The 23,275-nt window shown below is 51.7% G+C and overlaps 7 protein-coding genes across 7 annotated transcripts; 5 read left to right on the top strand and 2 right to left on the bottom strand.

The window, feature by feature from the left end:
* Positions 1-165: 165 nt before the first annotated feature.
* On the top strand, positions 166-1,079 carry NEUTE1DRAFT_58743 (uncharacterized protein; the record flags this gene model as incomplete). The annotated part of the gene is made up of 3 exons (XM_009849078.1): positions 166-343; positions 407-598; positions 681-1,079. 3 exons carry the CDS (start codon positions 242-244, stop codon positions 933-935), a joined length of 549 nt encoding a protein of 182 aa, XP_009847380.1.
* Positions 1,080-3,572: 2,493 nt separating this feature from the next.
* On the top strand, positions 3,573-5,155 carry NEUTE1DRAFT_98541 (uncharacterized protein; the record flags this gene model as incomplete). Its single annotated transcript, XM_009850182.1, has 6 exons — positions 3,573-3,606; positions 3,643-3,714; positions 3,776-3,843; positions 4,008-4,109; positions 4,187-4,850; positions 4,917-5,155. The coding sequence occupies 6 exons, from the start codon at positions 3,573-3,575 to the stop codon at positions 5,153-5,155; spliced, it is 1,179 nt and encodes a 392-aa protein (XP_009848484.1).
* A 550-nt stretch (positions 5,156-5,705) lies between these two features.
* Positions 5,706-6,259, bottom strand: NEUTE1DRAFT_107908 (uncharacterized protein; the record flags this gene model as incomplete). Its single annotated transcript, XM_009850181.1, has 3 exons — positions 5,706-5,713; positions 5,815-6,174; positions 6,223-6,259. 3 exons carry the CDS (start codon positions 6,257-6,259, stop codon positions 5,706-5,708), a joined length of 405 nt encoding a protein of 134 aa, XP_009848483.1.
* A 1,881-nt stretch (positions 6,260-8,140) lies between these two features.
* On the top strand, positions 8,141-11,142 carry NEUTE1DRAFT_144610 (uncharacterized protein; the record flags this gene model as incomplete). The annotated part of the gene is made up of 4 exons (XM_009850180.1): positions 8,141-8,164; positions 8,329-8,433; positions 8,534-9,218; positions 9,275-11,142. 4 exons carry the CDS (start codon positions 8,141-8,143, stop codon positions 10,942-10,944), a joined length of 2,484 nt encoding a protein of 827 aa, XP_009848482.1.
* Positions 11,143-12,795: 1,653 nt separating this feature from the next.
* On the top strand, positions 12,796-16,791 carry NEUTE1DRAFT_36669 (uncharacterized protein; the record flags this gene model as incomplete). The annotated part of the gene is made up of 6 exons (XM_009848864.1): positions 12,796-13,093; positions 13,409-14,161; positions 14,393-15,000; positions 15,214-15,781; positions 16,202-16,481; positions 16,629-16,791. 6 exons carry the CDS (start codon positions 12,796-12,798, stop codon positions 16,789-16,791), a joined length of 2,670 nt encoding a protein of 889 aa, XP_009847166.1.
* A 753-nt stretch (positions 16,792-17,544) lies between these two features.
* NEUTE1DRAFT_107905 (uncharacterized protein) lies at positions 17,545-20,895 on the bottom strand (the record flags this gene model as incomplete). The annotated part of the gene is made up of 1 exon (XM_009850179.1): positions 17,545-20,895. One exon carries the CDS (start codon positions 20,893-20,895, stop codon positions 17,545-17,547), a length of 3,351 nt encoding a protein of 1,116 aa, XP_009848481.1.
* A 1,155-nt stretch (positions 20,896-22,050) lies between these two features.
* Positions 22,051-22,685, top strand: NEUTE1DRAFT_120391 (uncharacterized protein; the record flags this gene model as incomplete). Its single annotated transcript, XM_009850178.1, has 2 exons — positions 22,051-22,482; positions 22,652-22,685. The coding sequence occupies 2 exons, from the start codon at positions 22,253-22,255 to the stop codon at positions 22,683-22,685; spliced, it is 264 nt and encodes an 87-aa protein (XP_009848480.1).
* Between the last annotated feature and the right edge of the window lie 590 nt (positions 22,686-23,275).

Below are 23,275 nucleotides of genomic sequence, written 5' to 3'. Positions count from 1 at the left end.
CGGGAAGTTCTATTCTGGTCATCCGATCTTGCTTTTGTTTGTCTTCATGCGGTTTCGTGTTGGACCTTGTGCATGTCGAGCGTGGGATATATAAAGAAAAGATATCCTTTCCCTTAAGACACTTTTCTCATCATCATTCTCACGATACAATCCATCACTCAATCAACCACAACTACTCTCCAACAACAACTTCGAACCGATCCATCACCACATTAACCTAAACATACCACAACCACCCAACATGTCTACCGAGAACAACTCCACCCTCAAGTCCTACATCGACTCCGCCACCGGCGCTGTCCAGAGCGCCGTTGGTAATATTATTGGCAACCGCGGCGATCAGGTACGGTTGCAGTCCTTCGGTTCACATTCACCTCTTTCCCATAACTAACACTTGAGACTACAGGCCGAAGGTGAGCTCAAGCAGGAGAAGGCTCACGCCGAGCACGCAGCCTCGCACGATACCGCCAAGGTCCCCGGCTTCACGGCCACCTCTGACGGCGCCGTCGCCGCCGACCACCCCGACCGCACGTCCGGTTCTTGGAAGCAGACCGCCGGCGCGGCCAAGGAGTTTATCGGTGGAGCTGTCGGCTCTGAGGTATGTCTATTTTCTACCTCCATTCTTTCACTCTTTCGTCTTCCCCAAACAAGCTCGCTAACGCACGAATCAATTATAACAGGACCTCAAGCAAGCCGGCCGCCAACAAAACCGCGAAGGCCAAGAGCAGGAAGCCCGCGGCCAGGTCAAGGACCTCGGCGAGGGCGCCAAGGACCGCTTTACTGGCCAGCTCGGCAATGCTGCTGCCGCGCTTGTCGGCGACCGCGAGAAGCAGGCCGAATATCAGACTCAGCATGATGTTGGCAAGGCCCAGCAGCGTGGTGCGGAGCATGATATCCAGAAGGAGGCTGAGGCGCAGAAGAACGCTGATCTCTAAATGATTGAGGAAAGACTCTTGACGAAAGGAAGGAAGACGAGGTTGAGGATGGATTGGAGATTATACCCCCCTATTTTACCTATTAACGAATTCATGACCACGCAATGACTTTAGTTTCGGATAATAAAATGATATACTGAACGATATGCTTGTGCATGATGGACGTGAGGTGAAGATATCGTGAGGTTGACTGCAGTGATATGTCGATGTCAAAGCTTTGCGATCGGGTATTTATGTTACTACGGAATGGCATTTTGGGCTCACGATTTCCAAAAGCTTGGTGTTGGTTTCGATGACTTACACCGAAACGATTCGAGCAGGCTTTAATTCACGGTTCTGACATGCGCCAGCTTCCGTGTACCGCGTTGCGGAAACGGGCCCATGTTGAAGCTCACTGCAGGACCGATACTTAAATTGCTTTTGTGAGTATTTCCCCTCAGGCTATCAATATTTCCAAAGTTCATTTTTTGTAGGGGTAACCCCAAAAGTTTGAGGTCGTCGTCCGCCCCGGACAGGAAGTTTGAGGAAGAGAACTGAAGTTGAAACCTCGAAGTAGAAGAGGGCCGGGGTGATAAGACGAGATGATAAGCTGATAGAGACGGGCCCGGATGAGCGGGCGGCAGTTGCATGGGGCGGCACTGCAACAAGGCAACAGCATGGAAGCCTCCTCCCTGTCATTCCCACACTCAGACACCTGTGCAGTCTTGGCGGATGTGTGCGAATGCACACACACACGACTTTTTGGCAAAACGGACCATCGAAACGAAAGACGAAGATAAAGAAATTTAATTATCCTATAGAAAAGACTATTATCTTAATAGTCTTAAGTACGCTAACTCTGAATCTTGAGTTCGTTTCCTTTTATCTCTTCGTTTAGTAGAGATATAAGTAAATGAAATCTCATCGATGGTCCGTTTTGCCAAAAAGTCGTGTGTGTGTGCATTCGCACACATCCGCCAAGACTGCACAGGTGTTTGAGTGTGGGAACAACGGCAGGCAAGTGGGGTAGATTTCGGGTGCCTGCTTGGCAGCTTAGCTCCCGCTTCAATGCCGAACGTTCGCTGTTGACAACTGAACCTCAATTGACTCCCTCATCATCTCACACGATGCCGAGAAGTGAAATACCGGCGAATTTCTCGCTTGGTCGGCATCCACCTCAGCTGGACTCCACGCTCGTTCTTGTCACTTCTATTTTCTGGCCTTGGAGACGGGGGAATACCAAGCCGGGAGACGATCCAACGGCCAAGCCTCCTCGCTCTGCCTCCAACATAAGGAGATGAAGCATGGCCCCCAATCCGCCCAACTTATCGACACAAATCTGGTTGACCGGACCCAAACTAGGCTGAAGTTTTTCTTCCTATCCTTCCAAATGTGGTTACTGTTGGTATTGCTCATCACCAACTCTCTGTTTCGGGCGTTTTGGAGATCTGATCATTCGGTCTCGCTATCCGAAATATGTTGTCGTCAATCCCATATTCCCATCACCGTTACATCACAGTCCTACAGTCCGAACCGAGTCCAAGGGACTATGCGAAGGGGCATGCAAGTCATCACGCATCAGTCCGTCTCAGTCTTGTATCCCACAAGGCACGGGTGTTCGCAAGGTAACAGCTTGAAGACTCCTTTCAACTTGGTTTCAAAGCCCACAACCTAGACTTTGGAGGTTATTTTGAAGCCTGCGTGTAACCTTGGACAACTCGAGTATTCCTCCATTAATTCCTTGCTTTTCATTTACCCAAGACTCGAAGAACTTGGCACCTAGACTTTGCTAAGCCTCGAGTAAGACCACTCAGGAACGCGCCTCTCTGATCCAGTATTAGCAAGACTTCACCCTCCATCACCTCTCTCAACGGCGTCTAACGCCCACAATGCCCTATCACCATCCTTGCCAGCCCTATTATCCCACCTTGTCGCACCATCTTGCAACCTTCAAACCCCAGTACTTCAGCATCAATGTGGCTTGGTCCTAGGGTGGCTTTGCTATTCCCAGATATAACACTCAACTCCATGACTTCCAACACTTCACTCTGACGGTGACAATTTGCAGTGGTTCTTCTCACTCTTTAATATGTCTTGTGATTTCTACAATTGGCCAATTTCGCTCACTTGCCACTTTTCAGGTCTTTTCTTAGGAACTATCCAAACACTCCAGCTTCCGACTCCAAATCCTGTTGTAGCTGTTGCTTGGCCTGGGGACAGCCCTACGGGAGATGATGCGATCTACGGTCCGGGTAACACTAGACCTCGAATTAGATTTCCGCCGAAGACGCCATCACCATGCGTTTTAATTCTAGTTCACTGCATATTCTCGCAAAGTTGCAAGAACTCTACGTTGAGAACAGGACTCCATTACCATGCCCTGCTCGTGCTCACATAGGAGAACTATTATTGACCCCATTCTGCCCCGACTGCCCCCGACTCCCGAGTCGTGAGATCAGAGTATGGCTAAGCGAGAAGCCTCTCGGAAGAGCCTGCAGGTTATTCAAACTGCCGAAGCGTGGGGTTTCCGCGGTGGCCCATTACGGCGGGCAACTATCTCGTGCAGAAAAGGGCCAAGCGGCAGTCCTTCCGTGTGATGACAAGGGGTCGTCGGTATGGGCACCGTTGGTCCGCATATTTGGGGTTGGGTAGGCCAACATGTATGGACGTCAGACCATCCTTGAAATGATCAGTTACGCCGCCAGCCGGAGCCAAACCGCCTCGTAAGGAAAGGCGTTATGGTGGAGGAACCCGGTGTGGGATGTCATCGGTCTGTCGCTGCCGACTTCGATCTTCACCTGTCGGTTCTACTCCTGTGCCGTCGGCTTGAGATGCTGCCCTTTGTTATTCTGCTTGCCTAGCTCTCCTCCTGGCCCCTTCCTGGTGCGCCGTGCCTCTGGGTTGCTGTCGTCAAGGTTTACGGTTCTGTGTGAGACGATGATACATCACGAAGCGACAACACCTTGGGTTCTCATATAAGTTCAACAGCATGATCACTCCCATCTCGAACATTATATCAGATATCAGCATCACCAACAAGTCGGGCATCAACCCCAACTTTCTCACTGTATGCCTCACTCTACGATGCGCCAGAAAGTTTCTCAACACCCTGCTTCCATGATGAGGATCGCTATTGCAGGAGGCGGCTCCTTTGCCTACATTCTAGCCCAGGAGATCTCCAAGAGTGCTCATCCCGTTCTCATTCTCACTCGACAGGTAGGCTTCCCCTTTTAATCGCTGTTCATGATTGACCACCTGCTAAGAACCACCAGCCCCATCCCGAGTTCGAAGAAAACCTTCCTTCCTGCCAGCTCGCCCTAGTAGACTACCAAAACGTCGAAGACCTGCACTACGTTCTCCGCGGCGTCGACCTCCTCATCTCCACCATCTCCAACAACGAGCAGCTCAACCTCATTGACGCCGCCCGCCGTGCCCGCGTCCGGTGCTTCGTCCCTTCCGAGTTCGAGGGGCCGCTTTCCCAGCGCCCACCGGCCAACTCAATCGACCCGCTCGACAACCGCGGCTCCCGCGCCGCTTTGGACCTTTTAGAAAGCTGGTCCCAATCCCGCTCGCACCGGATGAACTACACCGTGTTCTCATGCGGAATCTTCATGGAAAGGTTTGCCCGCGGTGGGCTTCAGCCTTGGGGAATTGGGACACAGCTGGGCTTGATGGGGCCGATGCCAACGTGTGATTATTTGGTGAATATTGAACAGGGCACGGCGGAGGTGGTGGAGCGGGATGCCCAGGGACGGATGGCGTATGTGGCTATGACGAGTATGTATGATGTTGCGAGGTTCGTGGCGGCGGCGGTGGAGTTGACGGGAGTGGGAGCGTTGGGATTACCGTTGGAGAGGTGGCCGAGGGAGTGGAGGGTTAGGGGGGATTGTATGGCGGTAGGGGAGGTGGTAAGGGTTTGTGAGGCTGTTAGGGGTGGTGAGTTTTCTTTTCTATGGGCCCCTCATGATATGAGTATTTTGCTAATGGATTTCAAACGAGCAGCCCAGTTCAGCGTCACAAGACGGTCCTATCAAGAGGCTGAGGCCTGGGCGAATGAATGCCAACTTGCTGGCGATGTCGCGACATCTTTCTACTATCAGAGGCTGTTGCAGACTGCTAATGGGAGGTATTGTATTCGCTCGACGAACCTCGGCGAGTTGGTTAATCAGAGCGAGAGGACGGCTTTTCAGCCGATGAGATTCAGGACGTGGTTGGAGCAGGTTTGGGGACGTGTTCTGTAGGTGTCTTCAAGTGTAAAAGCTTACGAGAGGATGTGGTATGGGTGTTGAGCATAGAGATGGAGTTGAGGGAGGATCAAATGGTGTTTTGGCATACGCGTTGGATCTCATACCCCTTTTTGTTTGACTGTGGTTTTATCTTTCTTTTCCTGGCGCAGTAGTAACTTGTCTGCTTACAATTGTTGAGTTTGGTTTTGTTCACCCGTCAAAATGATGGATACGCGCACTGGAGTTAATGGCTTGTGGTCGTTTAGTGGAAAACCCCCTTCATTTCTTCTTCCTTGGTTACCCATAGATTTCCAGTTCTACATTTAATTCCCTGCGTCAAGGATTTCAGTGTACAAAACTCATGTTCTTGTTTCTTCCGCATCTTCAAATGAAGTTTCTTTGCTTCTTCCACACCAGATCAAGCTGTTTGTTTAAGCGCATCAAGCGCGGAGCATACCTGTACGTGTTGAAAAACTTGCGCTCTCTCCGATCGAATACCGATGCAGTTATCTGCCCCCAATATACACTGTCACCTTCTTCCTGAAACAATCACCAAGTCAGTCACTTATTCACCTATATATCCGTATATGTCATTCAGCTTACACTCAGCTATGGGTTCTTGCAGCCGTTTGCATTGAGACATCTTCAGCCCGCTCGGGTGCAACCCTAGGTACCTCTAGAGAACTTAATCGGCACATCATTAATCCCTTTTTCACCATCAGCGTTGACATCGACATCAGCAACGGCAACGACAACGACAACGACAACCATTTCAACCGATCTGCCGTTGATGGACAATGCCACCTGTCCGTTCGTGCCGTGCCGTGCCGTTTCTTGAGAGGGGGGTTTTTGGCGGCTGGGATGGACAGCTGAACCGCCGCCACCACCACCACCACCACCACCGCTTATGTGCGTGATGGTAGGCAGAGGTAGCTGTAGCTGTAGTGTAGTGATGAAACAGGTACCGGGCAGCTGAGTCGAACTTGATAACGGTTGATAACTTGGTATACTGTGTTTGTAGCGTGGGGCTTTTGCTTTGGGGTGTTTCGAAGTGGTTCGAGCTTCGAGGGGGGATAACATACATGAGGTGTGTATGACGGACGGGTCACGGCGGGTCATGGTGGATGGAAAGTATCATGCGTGCCGTTCGGATCTGACTCTGAGCGAACGGGTGTAACTACAATATCCTCGCTGGTTCTCGAGATGGGAGATGGGAGAGATTGGGTGTAGGATGAAATGATTATACTCTGTCAACGGTGAAGTGTGATCTGTGATCTGGTGAGATGATGTGTACAGTCCGATCGATACTGGTTTGTTAGTTAGGTCAAGATCTCTCGTTACCTAACTTCCTTGGGCGTTCTCATATCTAACTGAACTGATGCGTGATCTTACCTTGGATACGCTATTACTTGTATTGCACATGTCATTCCTTCCACCAAATCGATCTCCAATATCACCGATACCGGTTCTTCCACCTGTCCCACTTCTCTCTCCAACCTCATGCTTCTCTGCGACTCCATCTCCCTCACCAAATCCATCTCTCTCACTCTATCTGCTTCCCACGGTTTGATATTGTTTATATGCACCTTCCGAACCTTCCCCCTCAATCTTGGGTCTACCACCCTCATCGACACTGGTGACACCACTTCAATGACTTCTCACGGTCCCGTCCACTTCGGCATGAACACGCTTCCTTCTTTGCCCGTACATGCCCCAACTTCATATCCCTAGTGCTTGCGATCAACTCCCACACCAAGTCTCCCACATGCACATAGTTGACCGACCCCTCTAACCCTACTTATACCTACATGAAAAGTGTCTGCCCGAAAGTCAATTTGACGAGATTATGCGGTATCCGTGACAGGTGCTGCAAGTTCGATACTCTGATGTGATATGTTGCAGACAAGTCGTCTCGGATAATCCGACTGTGCTCGCGCCGGCAACCATACCAAGTTCTTATGCGAACCCATCGTTTTCAACGACGATGATGAGCGCTCAAAGCGATCGCCTCGAAGCGCTCGATCCACGATCTGCACAGCATACACCCGGATTAGCCCCAACCCTAATCAGTCATTTAGGTTGCGCACATTGCGCACACCCGCCTCGGTGTTTTGTGGCGGAAGGAGCGATGTGAATGCACTTGCCTTTCTTTACATGCATGAAGTGGGTATCCGCACCTTTTTGCATTTTGCGTGCAAAACCACCACACCACAAGCGTTTAACAACCAATTCGACCGATATAAAAAGGAAAACATCAAAAACAACAAAAAGGGATCATTTAGACGTCAAGAACATTGAAAAAAAAGCCAAAAAGATGACGTCACCTGCAGGATTCGAACCTGCGCCCACGAATGGATTGCCTACCACTATACTATGACGTAATAGCAGGGCAACGCGTTAACCACTCCGCCAAAGTGACTAGTCGTGGTAGTTGTTGTTGAAGTAGTGCGCCGTAGTGCAACCTATACATGGCATTTGACGTGCAGCCGCCACAACCCAATGTTCCAGAACACTGTGAGTCCGTGACTGCAAAAGAAGCGTCTTGTGGCTGTGCGGAGTCGTTCGCGCTTGGCTTTCCTGATCTCCGGGCCACCTTCCCTGTCGCCGTGCGTCACCTTGAACTGCAGTTTCCCATAACGTGGCATTTACTGGCGCGGCAATGAGGTCCAGTCCACCATCCGGGCAATTGACAGTCTTCCTTACAGCACCCTTGAACCCCCCAAACGTGACTTTTACTGCCTACATTGTAATTTGTAGCTGCTTACATTGCCTGCTTACGGCCACTGTCAATTTCATCCACCTCGAGATACCTCTACCTTACCTTACCTCTGCTACCTCGACGACTACTCGACCACGAGTTCCCTTCCACTTCCATCCATAATGACGGCAACTTAATGCGACCCCTCTCCATTGCCAAGTCATAAATTCCACCTCTTGTTCTGTTCCCTATCGGTTACGGTTCCGCCATCCATCGCTGCACACCAAAACCAAAAGGCCAAGATGCGGTTGGCGTGGTACGCAGGGGTAAGTGGAAGCTCCCCCAGTTGCTACCTAGGGAGAGAGAGAGAAGCTCAACTACAGCTCCCCCATCACACCCATCTCTCAACTCTCCAGCTCCGGCTTCACCTTCAGATCTACATCCCAACATCTAGATATACACTCAAACTAACCATGGTCAACATGCATAGTGCTCGACGGCCCTGGCGGCCTCGGTCATCCTTTCGGCGTTCCATCAGCGAGCTAACTTCTACTCTGCGGTTGTCCATCTGGGCCAGAGCAGCCTCTCTCTCGTGGTATGTGTCCTCACAACCTTATCTGCCGTTGTGTTGGTATCCCCCCAGCAGCTGTGTTGGTAACCCCCCAGTAGCTAACTTCATATTCTCCTACCAATAGGTCCTCGTGAACCTAATCTTCGTCCTCTATGGAGCCTTCATGTACGGCCTCCAGCGCCTCTGCTTCGGCCCCCTCCGCCCCGTCGAGATCGAGCAATTGTACGAACGCGCCTGGTTTGCCGTCACCGAGACATGTCTGGCCATGACCATCTTCCGCGAAGAGGTCGGCCCCTTCTTCCTGTGCATGTTCACGGCCCTTGTCACGGGCAAAGTATGGGGCTGGATAGGCGAAGGCCGCGTCGAGGTCTTTGAGCAACAGCCGCCCGCCAACCCACGACTGTTCCACACCCGCTTGTCCGTCTCGCTGCTCCTTAGCGTGGCCTACAATGTCTGGATGCTCAAGTACTGCATCGATACCGTGGTCCAGCAGGCGCGTCCTACCATGATGGTCATGTTCCTGTTCGAGTTCGCGATCCAGACGGTGACTTCGAGCCAGACGGCCATCAGGTATCTGTTTTCCATGTGGGAGCAGCATATCACGCGGGTGCAGACGAGAAATGGGTTGGAGCAGAGGAGACGGCAGATCAGAGAGCGCAGGGCCGAGATTCTGAGGCGCAGAGAGCAGGGTGATGCCGAGGCGGAGAATGAGGAGTTGCCGAGCGAGGATGATGTGGAAGAGATGGATATCGAGGTTCCTGGCTGGGATGCCAAGGGACTCTACATCTTGTCGTTGGATTTGGTTTCTGGTACGTCGGGGAACTCTTCGCCATGCGTATGCGCAGTGCACTAACCATGATGACAGACTTCCTCAAGCTCTGCATCTACACGGCATTCTTCGGCGTCCTCATAACCTTCTATGGGTTACCCATTCACATCATCAGAGACTGGTTTATGACGACGAGGTCGTTTATCAGGCGACTCAACGCCCTACTTCGCTACCGCCAGGCTACTCGGGACATGGATCAATATGCCGACGCTACTGAGCAAGATCTCGGACAAGACGACACCTGCATTATTTGCCGAGAAGAAATGCGCCCTTGGGACCCCCAGGACCCTGTTCGTCTCGAGCGTACTCGTGCCAAGAAGCTGCCCTGTGGCCATATTTTACACCAAGGATGTCTCAAAAGCTGGCTGGAACGCCAGCAAGTGTGCCCGACCTGCCGACGACCGGTTTCTAGGGAAGGTCAGCAACCGAACCGAAATGCGCAGGGAGGAGACTTTAATGGACTCAACCATCCGGCCGCACAGAATCAGCAACCTCAACAACAGATTAACGGTCAAGCGCCCGCTAACCAGGATCCGAATGGCCTGCTGCCAGGCAACCAAAGAAACCACCAGAATAACGGAGTTAGAATGTTCAACTTGGGTCCTATCAGGTTAGGCTTTGCCCAAGGCCAGGACATTCAAGAGATGGCTAGGAGAATGGGTATCCCGGAGGATATGGCTAATGGCCATCAACCCTTGAATGCGCAGGCACCACCACCAGCACAACAACCTGTCCATGGACATGGTGCTACTGGCATGGAGCAAATTCAGGCGCAGCTGGTGGAAGTCGGGCAGCGTCTGGATCAGGAATTGAGGGAATTGAGCGCCACGATAGGACAGTTCCGCTCGTTGCAGAACATCGCTACAGAGCTGGCTCGGGTACGCCACGCTCAACAAGCGCAAGCTCTGGGGGTTACACTTCCTCATGAGCCAGTACAGATCCCACCATTCCCACAAAATATCACTAGACATGGCGCTGCGGACTGGGGCACGGCCATTCCAGCTGGAAGTCCCGACTTGCCCGAAGGAGTGGTGATCCCTGAGGGGTGGTCGCTGCTTCCTTTGGAGCGATTGGATGGTGGTGCTGTGGCTCCGGGACAGAATTCCGGTCAGGTCGGTCAAGCTGGTCAGCAAGGGGACAGTAATACAGCAACGCCAGGCACAGCAACAGCCGGGCCGGTGCCTGAGCAGCGCACAGTTGTGGGACCAAGGTCCGATAATACAGCTCAAAATAGAGCCCAAAATCAAGCCCAGGGAAATACAGCCCCCAGTCTTCTAACCACTACACCAACCAGCCGACCCATCACCCCCACAACTCCGGCAACTCCCATGAGTCCTGCCGAACAGCAGCAACCGGCCACCAACACTTCATCACCAAAACCTGCCGGGACTGTAGAGACGCAAGCTCCGCGTTCATCAGAACCATCAACATCATCTACTCAACCACAAAGTAGACTCCAAAATCCAGTAACGATAACGCCGGACGTGAATACTGGGCCCTTGGGAGGGATGAGCGCAGGCTGGAGCTTCAACAACGTTCCACCGGCTCCGCAGCCAGAGGCATCCCAGCCCAGTAAAAAAGAGGAGGAAGATGCTGAAGCTGACGGCCATTTGTCTATTGACGTAAGTGAAGGTTATAGACCGAGGCCCAGGCCTGCTCCCGCTGCGGTTGAGGATGCTGAGGACGAGGAGGATTCCAGGAGCTGAGGGCCACAAAGATGAGATGACTTGATGATATCCTCAATGGCGTTTGGGGGAAACTTCCCACATCCGTTTGGGCCCAAGATAACGGCTGGTAGAGCGTTCAATGGTGGCAGCGGTATTGTGGACGTGGTCTTTCTCTAGTCGGTTATACCTCTAGTTCCAGCGATGTAAATTTATAAATCATAGTTTATTGTTTTCCCTCAGCCTTCGGGCCTATTCTCGCCTGAGCTTGACGTGAAACTTTGAAGCGTACGCATATGCCGAAACATCGTCGAAGCCGCAGCGCATACTTCACTTGATAACAGAATACCTACACGGGCACATCTCGGATTGCAGCACTGCAGCAGGAGCGGCGGGACGTCGATCATGGACGGGATCTATTCGGACTTCGTTCGAACATGCAGATGATGTCGTCGGGATTCTCTCCAACATCGTTTCGATGTGCCTAAGATCATCGCTGAGAACAATCGCATCCTCATCGCTGCCACCTCGATCCGGGCCAACGTGTTCGGTTCAACGATGCGTTCCAAGTTCTTTTTCGATGTCGCAATGAAGACCACCCTGGCGTTGCTCCGTCAACTCTCCCGCCTACCCAACAATTCAAAGTTCTGGTAGAAGAATGTTACTGGTGCCTCCAATACCTCCCGCGATTGCGATCGTGTACGTAGAGGTAAGTAGAAGGAAGGGTACGTGCGGTTTTGCCCCTGAACTCCAACCCGAACGTCTCAGCGGGCCAAAACAGGGACCAACCTTGACCAACGATGTATGGAAGTTATTCATCTGGTGTTTTCCGAAACACTGCGCCGCGCCTCTGGATCACAGTACTACTTAGTGAGGATGGAGCGGGAGAGCTGTCACGGAATGCTCCTGGAAGGGTTCGCGGTGGAAAATCTGTTCATCTCGTTGTCACGGGGGTAGATGACGGCCCACAACGGACAACAGAAAACTCATCATCAATCAATCGCCTGAATCTCATGGCCAAGTAGCGGCCTATACTGGGCTGCTCATGGCAAGTTGTTATTATCGGACCGATCGATGTAAACAGTCAAAACTTTGATCTGGTGGCAGCGAGTCAGTTGTGTTTATGCGAAACATGGATAACGGCCAGGAGGAAAAAAATGTAGAGGTAGGTACCAGGGAGAAGAAGAAGAAGGAGAGAGGAGAGCGGATGTGTCGGGTCTCGGACACGGGGCGAAATCAGATTCTGATCGATTCGTCTCACAATCGGAAGATAGGTACACGAACGGGAAAAAAGATGATCTCCTAAGCGCCGCCGTTAGCTTGAAAGAAAGAAACCGAGTTGGGACGCATATCGGTCAAGTTGGGGCTTAGTATATTTCCTTGCCGTTGAGTAGGTATCTGACCGCCGCGGTTCGTCATTGACGGGACTGGCGGATCTAGAACGAGACTGACGGGACAGACATACAAAAAGGTTCGAGGTACGTACATTTGTGTGAATTCCATTGTTTGTGTTGCTTGGCCTTACGCGCCTGCGGCATTGTCCTGGACGCCGTTGGCTCGAACCGACAGAAGCTCTTGAAGTTGGCTCACGTTTGAGCTTAGCTTCACTGGTTCGATCGTTCGTTTGTATAATAGCATGAGTATGATGGGATTAAATGTTGTTGCTGACTATGGGCGCAGATTGGAAGGTATTTGACAAGAAGGGCGTCGCTCATTCACTTCCTGAGAGTGAAGGAATTGGTTACGACACTCGGCCTGTTGCGGTTCCTCGAAGGGATTAACCACTCGGGTACGGCAGCAGGGATATAACGGAGTTCGACTTCGCGATCGCTTCAGTAGCTTCACTCCGTCGAAACAGGGCTTTCCGCTTGCCAACCGCGAGGAGGAACGAAGATGGCGGCGCGAGCTATCGTCGACCCATCGCCATCCTGGGCGAGTCTCTTACCTCCATCGCGGTCAAGGTCAAGGTCAAGGTCAAGCTCACGGGCGTGGAAGCCAAAACCGACCGGTGTACACCCCAACCACGAATCTCAACTCCAAATCCAGACGGGTTCGCGAGCAGGCCCACGAAGCACCACCTCCCTCGTATCCAGCGGATCCAGGAACACCACCACGACAACCCACTACAGCGGCGGCACCGTTCTCCGCCGTTATAACATCACCGCCAGCACCACGACAACAACCAACGGCGGTGACGCCATTCTCCCGGACTACACCGCATCACTATCACAGCAACTTGCCTCCTCCCCTCCCCTTCTATCCCTCTCCATCCCATCTTCCACACCCCCTCCAGTCCCGATAGACTGGTGTACCCACCCCTCAGCTCCTTCCGACCATCATCATCATCACCCCTGTCCACATGGCTGTGACCGCTCAGAAACACCCATAACGAGCGTTTCCTTTCCCATTTCCAACCCCGTTTCCCACCCTCTTACCGACCCAGTCACGGAACCAATCTTCCCCTCTGACCCCCTTGACATATTCCCAACCAACAGCACCTTTTCAGAATCGGGGTTGAGAGCGAAAAGGTTAGCATTATTGAGGAGAAGCAGCAACTTTAGCAGCAGGGAATGGAGACATGATCCCAAGCGGAACAAGAAGGCCCAGGAGGCGGCGAGGAGGATCATTGAGGGGTGTCATCCACGGGAGAAGAAAGGGGGGATGAGGGATAGGGTTAAGAGGTGGGGGAGGGAGTTGGGGACTTTGAAAGGGTTGAGAGGTTCGAAGGATGGGGGTGCTGCTGCTGCTGCTGCTGCAGGACGGAGAGGGGAAGAAGGGGAAAGGAAGAAGGAAGCGAGGTGGAGTTGGAAGCGCGGATGGAAGGGAGATAACGGACTGGGGGAATCCGGAGGGCAGAAGTCAAAGGAGAAACCGGCGGCGGCAGCGGCTGCAGCAGCGGAGCAGACTCGGTGGCAGCTTGCACTTGGCCCTGGGGATGAGACCACAAGTATACCAGCACCTTCACCGGTACCAAAGCCGCCGCGAAACTCGGTGGTCATGGAGCAGTTGTACATGGCTGAGGGGATTGGTGTTGGCTCGACCAAAACAAGTTCCGGCTCTAGGAGAAACCGCCTGGGGCAGGCTGAGGAGAAGGATACGGCCAACCGGAAATATGCCAATAATGCAGGCCAAGGCAGGGAAGTGCATGAGCATGAGAAGATGCAAAGCAAGCAGAAGAACCGGACCTCCAGACTTTGGAAGCGGGGCATGGAAAAGGTTAAAAAGCTGCTGGTTTTGTCGACGGACAAAAGCAAGGCACGTTCAGCAAGTCGGACTGCAACATCAACAAGGCCGTACAATGCAGCAAAAGCAAAAATTGTTGATACGAGCCTCCTGCATCCACACTGGAAGGGGAGGCACCTGGGCGAGGTGAAAGGTATAAACGACCAACATCCTTCTTCCGAGTCTCCAGCGGGAGCATTTCTTCTTCCTTCATTACTCCCACGTCCAAAACATTCTTTTTCAAAATCAGCAACTATGGAAGTGCCAGAAACGACAACAACAATGGCCCGGGACAACAAGACAGATAAGTCCGACAATGAATCCATGGTGGCGCCCCCGACGACTTGGTACATCGACGATGACGAAGTGAGTCATTTCGAGGAAGGGAAACGACCCAGGTCAGCTGAGGAAAAAGGCAAAGGAATTGATTACAGTCTGTACCACGAGGATTCCGTCTTCAAGACTCAAACACGTGGTTTCCCGCCTCCTCGTCGATCTTCGGGCCCGAAGGAACGGTGCAAGTGTTACAATTGTACCAAGGCACTCCTTTTACGAGAAACGACGCCCACTGGGAACCAAGAAAACGGGTCATTATTGCAGACATATCAAAGACCGGTTCCCTCTTACCAGACGACCACCTCCACTCGCTCTTCGTGGTCCATTTCCAGCAACCAAACGCCACCCGAAGACCAATTCCCACCTCGACCCGCACTACGATCCTCCCCAATGTACCTAGGCTCATTACTCCCGCCATACCAGGCCACTTGGGCGCTCCCACCGCTGCAGATCTCCGGGGACTTTAGCAAGGCGCCAGAGTTCACCGCCTTTACTCACTCACCCACAGGCCATCTTTCAGGGACCTTTCAGGAGTCTGCGGTGCGTCGGAATTTGACTCCTTCTCGACACGGCAATCACGGTGAAGAGAGAGACAACAGTTTCCGGTTGGTAACTCGCAGCGAAAACAGGCATGGTGACTCTGTGAAACCAGGTTTTTATGGTTTTGTGAAGGGGGGAGAAACTTACTATCCAGCAGTGGAAGAACTTTCGAACTTGAAGACGAAGAGCTTGAGGCCTACGACGAGCGAGCAGATACCAACGAGGGTATGGACGGAGACATGGACAAAGACACCGACGAAGGCACCCCTGAAACTACCGGCTGGACCGCAGAGAACAAATCGGTCGCAGAGGTTGCTGAAACACGAGAATCACCCATACAGCCACCGGCAAATCCTAGAAAGCGAAGAAGATCGTTCGATATCGAGCTCATCCGGACACGTTGCCGCCGAGATCACTTCCAACACAACTTTCGATTCGAATCAAGAATATTACCAGGGGATTAATACACAGGAACATGAATATGAACATGAACGGTACGACGAAGTAAACAATTACCTCTACGGCCGAGCCCCATCATATGTTGGTCTCAGCCAGCGAACGCCCGACATGTTCTTCACCCGTTCTTCTCCCCGTGCTTCAACAGCTATAGCTTCTTCTTCTTCTTGTGCTTCTTCTTCCGCCCCTGTTTCCCCTGCTCTGCTGTCCCATGTTTCCGAAGAAAGCAACAGCAACACCGAGGAAGAGGATCCCGAAATACAGGACAATCTAAGGCACCAAAGCGCCGACAAACATGGACGCAGTCATCCTCAAAACCACTACAGTAAAAGTAGCAGAAACACCAAAAGCAACAGTAACGGCAATCATCGCTCATATAAAACTTCTTGGTCTCTGAGTATTTCCATCGTTTCCACCAGGGGTAGGAGCCCCCGCGTCTTTAAGAACAGCAAGAGAGAGAACAAGCCGAACAGCAAAAACAGCAGCTCCCACGCCGGTCCGAGCTCTTGGTACGAAACCAAATTCTCAAGCTCCAACAGGAAACGATCCCTAACCACTTCCACAACCACGACAACCGGCTCTTCTCGCGTCTCGTCCCTCGATGAAATCACTACCAACGACGATTCTTCCTCGGCTTCCAGAACGCATTCCCATTCCCATTCCCGGACGTACAGTGATCAGACCACTACTGGTACTACTGACACTGGCACCATGGACAGTGGAAACGACAGTAGAGGTACACTAGAGGAGGAAGAAACAGGAGAAAGAGAAAGAGAGAATGATGGACTGTTAAGACATGCGAGAACGGCGTCGTTTCAGGTGGAAACGGATTTGTTGATTATACCGTTGGAAGAAGTGGAGGAGTATGTTGTTCCACCGTCATCACATTCGTCCTCCTCCTCTGACAGTAGAGGTGTTGATGGCGAGTTTGAGAGTACCTCTAAGCTTGGTGATGATGGCTGTCTAGAAGTACCATCTGATGATGCACCCGAAACCAACATGAATGGACACGGAGAAAGAAGAGGGTGTGCAGAGGGAAATAGAAAGAGAGACGGAGGAGGAGGAGATGTGGAAGGTTCATGGGAATGGGAAAGGAAAAGAGAAAGAGAAAGAGAAAGAATCAGGACAGGGACGGGATATAATGACGTAAGAGGTGGTTATGAATATGGGAGGGGGGGATGGAGGATCGTGGATGGTGGGAATGGGAGGGTGAATGAAAGAGGAGGAGGAAGAGGAGGAGTGAACATCGAGGTTAGGGAGTTGGAAGACGAGGGAACGGAGACGGAGACGGACACGGAGAAGGGTGAGTTCGTTACTCCTGGTATTGGACAGTGAGGACGGAGAGAAGGTAGGGTGGTTTGAATAGGTATTTCTCTCGGAGAGAATTCTAGTTGTGGTTATCATGGAAGGTAAAGGAGTGATCACTGAGTGATGTTTACCAAAGTGCTTGATCCTTGTATTAGGTATGCTGATGGGTAGTGGTGAGTGGGATCCGAGATGGGCTCGCAGAGCTTTGGAACCATTTTGTCCCTGAACGAAAGACATGATGAATAAGCCTCAGAGTTTTCCCTACGATGGATATGTGCATTTTCAGGAAAATGTTGTGGTAATACACGATTACGCTCGAGTGTCACTGCGTCCTTTGCTAAACTAAAGGCATCAAACATTTTTATATAAGACTAACTGAGCAACAACGACGTCAACTAGATGTGGGCTTTTCTTTCTTGATTCAAATTGAGCCTCTTACCCGCGGATATACCCAAGTCAAGTCAGAGACATAAATAGATAGAGGCAACTTAAGCTAAACACCGATTCGTCCTTCCCCCACACTCAAAACCAACGTCCCTGTCCATTGTGTAACGCCAACGTTAAAGTCCCTAGATAGAGCATCAATTCCATTTCAAATCCATGATCAAAGTATCTTTAACAGCTACACCTACACATATGACCCCTACTCCCCTTTTCTCCCTTGTTCCTTTCCCCTCTGTGCTTATTCTCCTCCTCATCCCTTTCTTCACAATTTCCCACCTCCATTCCACCCCCCTTTCCCACCCCCTGAAACTTCCCATTCCCATTCCTAGAACTTCCTTAACTCTGACCCCTCTTCACCACTTCCTCCCCCAAACTCCTAACAGTCTCCAAAACCTCCCCAATCAACATCGACGCCTCCTCCCTCTTTTGGTCCTCCTCTGCCTCCTCTTCATCTTGACTTCTTTGACTGTACATACTCCCAGTGGAGTTGGACTCGGGAATGGAGTGCAAAGAATGCAAAGATCGCGACTGCGGCTGCGACTGCGATTGAAGCGAGGGGCGTATGGACTGCACGGTAGAGGTATCAAAGCTGTCTTTGTTGTTGTTGTCAAGGAGGAAGGATTGGATTTCGGAGAGGTGGTCTTGCCGAGAGCGCCCGGCTGTTGGGTTACTTTTTGAGGGGGGTGTGTCATCAGTGGTGGATGTGTGGGAGTTCTTGGGATTATTAATGGTGTTGAATATTGGGGTGGTGGTGTAGGTGAAAGAGGAGATGGTGTTGGCGTATGTCGGGTGGGGGATTTGGATTTGGGTGGGAGTTTGGTCATGATGATGGTTCTTGTAGAGGTGGGTGTCATCTTGAGAGGCGAGGCGGTGATTACTTGTACCTGTAGTTTCGGACTGGGAGTTGAAGTGGTGAGCTGTGGAGAGTGGGATGCTGGAAGCGCTGGTGCTTGAGGTGAGGCCGGTTGTGGCTTCAGTGAATCCAACCCGTTGATGAAGTTTCTCTTTGTGGGGATGGCGAGGATCGATCCTTCCCTCCTCCATATCCACAGCCCGGGCTTGCTGGGTGCCACTCCCTTCTTTCTTCAGACTGTTCATCCTTTTGTGTGAGTTCAAGAACTCATCCACATTGCCGTTCGCCATCGAAGAATTCTCCATCTCCTTATCTTTGTCTTTGTCCTCTCCCCGACTCTTGTTCCTCCATCGAAAATGTCCTCTAAACCCTCCACCACCCTTTGGAGCATCCTCCAACTTTGGCACCTTCGTTACGGATCGCGAAGGGTAAACCACCACGGTCGCACTGGTTTCCGTCTTTCCCACCGTCGTTTCTTTTCCCGTTTTATATGTTTCTCCCTTGTCCGTTGGCGTTTTTTGGCCCTCGCCCTGATTCTGACAAGAACTTCCCGTTCCAGATTCCGATTGAGAGACGAAAGAAGAGCAAGCCGACCGGGTGGCTGAGTAAGGGATGCTGATGGGGTTGCTGATGCCGGCACTGAGGATGGGAACGGGACTGCTAATATTCGCGCGGGTACTACTGAAGCTGGTGGCGCTATTGGCGGTGGTGGGCGTTTTGAGGCCGTCGACAGAGTCGGGACTGGAGAGGGAAGATCTACTGTGGCGGCTGCGGAGGTGGCGGAGGCCGGGAAGGTTCATGGCTGAGAGGTGGAGGCGGCGACTGCTGTGACGGCGGTTGCCAATATTGTGTGAGTCGGAGTGACGGTTAGAGGGTTCCTGCTCTTCCTGGGGTTGGTTTTGTTGCAGAACTTGATTGGGTTGTTGGTATTCGGAAATCTCGCCTGGTGAGCTGGCGCTTAACAGCATCAGAGAAGAGTGACGACTGTGACTAGACCGTGTCTTCTCTTTTCTGATTTCGATCCGCTTCTTGATCTGCTCGAAAGCGGACTCGGCTTTAGGTGTATTCTCCTGGCTGCCTCCAACGTCGATAGCTGTAGCTGGGGAAGGAATCGCAGAATCGGTCGGAATTCCGCTGTACAATCCGTCAATCTCGTCTAACGAAGGACCATTTGGTTGGGTCTGACGACACTGATTCTCCTCGGCTTTCTGTTTACGCACTTCTTCGTCTCCGTATTCCGAGGCCGAGTCCCAGTCGACTTGCGATGTGCTCGCATTCACATCGAGTGATGACGAGCTTGGGTCACGAGATTGGCTGTGTTCATGATTCAAGAAGGGAAGGTCTGCTTCCTTGGCTGAAGAAGCTTTTGGGGTATTCCCATTCGAGTAGTTATCCTTACCCGCTGTCGACAAAGGGGGAGAGACTGGCTGATTGGAGCCCCTGGAGGGCGGGCTTGGACTCTGCCGATACAGAGTCGGTGGGGATTGGGGCGTTGGAGGCTCGGGCCTGACAGAAGCGGACGGTGAGGGCGGAGGGTGGCCCGCTGCCAGTACTGAGTATTTCAGGGGAGATGTGGACTTGGAGGATATCGACCTGTTCGGCAAGCGAGTCGGGGTGCCGAATGGCAAATTCCCTCCGGAAACGTCTCTAGATACTCTGCTCGGAGAGCGGAAAGGGATAGGAGGTGCTGGTAGCGGAATCTGCTTATCGAAGGCGCATGATGCCCTTGCCGAGACAGCGGTTGTCCCCGGCAGAGGTAGTTGGATCTTGGGGATATCACTTGATGTTGTGATATTGGACTCAGGGTAGGCCTCTGGGCTGTAAACCTCGTCTTCGTCAACCCAAAGGCTCCGACGGACTCCCCACCAATAGTCCTGGACTTCCTTTGGGTCGCGGCGAATGATTGGCTTGTCTTCGGGCATGGCGATGATTTCGCTCTCTTCTTCCTCCAACGGCGGGCTGATCGAGAAGTTTTCGAGCTCGTGCATGAGCTTTTCCAAAGCAATGACCGAGGCCGAGGACTTTCTGTGCGTGAGACTCGGTCTCTTCGTTTGCTGTCGTACGGGTCGCGGGGCACTTGTGGTAGGCTGGATCTCGGTTTGGGCCGCCGCCGTCTTGACTCTGTCCTGTCGTTTCGTGATACGGAGGGGTATGTTTTGTTTGTCGACGTCGTCGATCTTGTCGTTCAGCTTGTACTCGTCGTGTTCCTTCTTGCTTTTCTTCTCTTTGGGGGAATCCTTGCCTTCATCCTCAAAACCGACAAACTCATCGAGACACCTCGCCAATGGCTGGTTGAAATACGACTTGTAATTCACCAACGTCAACGAATCCTCTTCTTCCACACCAAAGGGCATGATGGAGCTCATCCTTGGGATGACAGGTGTCGAAACGCTTCTGGTACCTTCCATGCCAGCTCGTGCGTCACTATACCCCTCTGTCCCATCCTCACCAGGTTGACTCCTCCTCGCATCGTGACACTCACTAACCCCCCTGTCCCGACCCTGACTACCCTTCACCCTCCGAAAACTCGCCAGACTCGCGCCCGTCGACGCGCCACTTCTGATGATACTGCTTTGCGGCGTAATCGGCTCGAAAAGTGGTGAGTGGGGTGGCTGCTGATTACTCGCCGCGCTCTCAAACGACGCGATGATGGATCGGACGGAGCGGTTGTTTACTTTTGATCTCTTGGGGGTGGTGACGTCGCGGTTGAGGTTGGACGAGAAGCTGTGAGGGAGGCCGCGGGGGAGGATTTTGCGGTTGAGGATGCTTTCTTGGGGCTGGGGAGGACATGGAGGGGGTGATTCATCGCCCATCGGGGCGACTGGGGTGTCCATCGCGCGAGTCGGTCGCTGAGGAGATCGAGATTGTGGATGGATTTGCGTTTGTAGTTGTGATGATCAAGCTAGTCGAAGGAGCTTGCGACATTTCGGGTGAGTTGTGGAAAGTTTGTAGGTGGTGGATCGGTTACCTGCCCAGTCCGTGTGCTCCTCATGGCGGCGAGGCGAAGGTGAAGAAAAGGTCGTCGAGTTCAGGTTCTGGTGGGGGGGAAAGACCAGATGAAAAGTGAGCGTAATGTTTTCCACCCGCTTCCAAGCTCGAGGACGGGTAGACAGATTGGAGAAGTAGGTTGTGCCTGTGATTTGGACTGTCCTGGCCATTAAATGGTAGAACCAAGGGGATACCATAACTACAAAGAGGAGAGGGAATCAAGGACATGCCCAGCTACTTGGAGGGTTATTAAACACTTGTGGACATATGTCTGAATCTGTTTCCCAGGCAAGAAGAAAATAAATTCTCGGATGTAGCATAGTTTCTCGTGCTAAATTGTATATTCGCAGGCACAGCTTGCATTAAGTCCGATAACCGTATCATTGTGTTGTCGATTATTCTAGCAGGATTCTGATCGAAGGGTTGTATACGGACGGACACTGAGTTCATATCCACCCGTGGAGGACGGAGAGGTGATGTACATAACTGTCTTGACAACATCGCGATAAAAAAAGGCGTAGACATTGGCAAAAGGTGGAAGCAGCCAAGCTGGAAGGGTATTATGATTTTCTGCGGTTGAGGCGAGGAGGACTTGAAGGATATCTGAGAAGACTTTGAACATCACGTTTATCGTCATACCGTCCTCGAACACTTTGCAGCTCAAGAGTCCGTAAGAAGATTTAACTGCCTCGCAACACTCGTGAAGAATGTTGTCTGATGTTGTCAATTGTATTATCGGATGGTATGAGATACCTACTCTTGGTCGCCTTGTGCTTCGCCATTCAACAAGATGATGGTCTGATAGATAATAGAGTGATAGAACGACAAAAGTGGCCGCAGTCATTGAGGCTGCGGTCACTAAGACAGCGGTCACAAAGAAATGATACAGCAAGAAACACGGCTCTTTTCCGTGATACAATAGGATCCCTTGACTGATAGTTACATGCAAGTGACGACAGCGCATTCACTCCCCGTTTGCATTACTGAAAGGAAAAGCGATGATCATAAAAAACTCTAGAGCCTTTGTTGACGTTGGTGATGGAGTAGGTATTTCCACAAAGTCTGAAAGCTATCTCAAAAACATCCATGCGTCGAATGGATATATAACAAGCCCAATACCAGCCTCCAACACCTTTTGAAGTCAAGAGCAGCAACCTGTTCCTCCTCACCAATAAGTAAGAATACCTCATCACTACAAACCACATGTACCGACCCAACACAGCCAACACAGCCAAGACCACCACCACCAAGTACACTCCTTACCACGACCCCTGGCCACACGTCAAACCCCTTCCCCTCTACAACCAAGCCAAGAGAGACAAAGACATGGACAACCACTACCGCCTAGCACTCACAAGCACTAGAAACCAAGAAAGCTGGTGGCGGAAGCTGTTAAGGAATGTTATCTGCTTGCCACTGATGTTGTTGAGCGGGTATATCATTCTGGGAATCATGTTTGGGGTGGCGGTTTATACTGTTGGATGTGAGAATACCCCCTTGATACCCTTTACCTGTTATGAGTGAGATGGAGAAGAGGATGATGGAGAGAAAAGGGAGGTTTAACAAGGACATTTGGTTGCTAATGGTGTATGTGCGGTATAGTACTGATCATGGCTGGCAAGTATGGAAAGTGTAGATGGAGTCATTCGGAGTGGTATTGTTCGAGGCAGATGGGGAATTTCTGGGGGGAGGGGGGTAGGTAGATGGAGAGAATGTGCGGACAGAATTCGAGGATTATCCAGGGGATCATGACTCCAAAGTTGACTTGGTGATTTTGGTGAAGGGAGGTTATAGTGAATAGCCGAGTGCTGGTTCTTGACCTTTTCTTTTCTTTTTGTGGATATTGAGAGATGCTGGGTAGGTAGGTAATGAGGGACAGCGAGAGTATAAGCCGGGTCGCCTTACGTGGATAGTCCCAATCACCAACACAAGACTTGGGACGGAATTTTGGATGGCTTGTCATTTTTCGAGAGGCCCGATAGTGGCTGCATTGCGTTTGGAGATCATGTGAACTTGATGATGAAGCACTGGCAGCTAACACAGTACGCGGTAACAGACTATGTTTTGCGACTCCCCTGGTGGATCCGTGATGTTTGTGATTTCCCAGGACCAAGAGTTGACTGCAGCTGAATAGCCGGTGTGAGTGGTGGTGGTGGTGGTTGTTGGTTGGCGACAGGGGCTGATGGAAGGGAGTGTGTGTGTGTGTTGGGGGGGGGGGGGGGGGGG

This window comes from Neurospora tetrasperma (genome assembly GCF_000213175.1).
Source record: "Neurospora tetrasperma FGSC 2508 unplaced genomic scaffold NEUTE1scaffold_1, whole genome shotgun sequence".
Lineage (NCBI taxonomy): Eukaryota > Fungi > Ascomycota > Sordariomycetes > Sordariales > Sordariaceae > Neurospora > Neurospora tetrasperma.
This window is presented reverse-complemented; position numbering and strand designations above follow the sequence as displayed.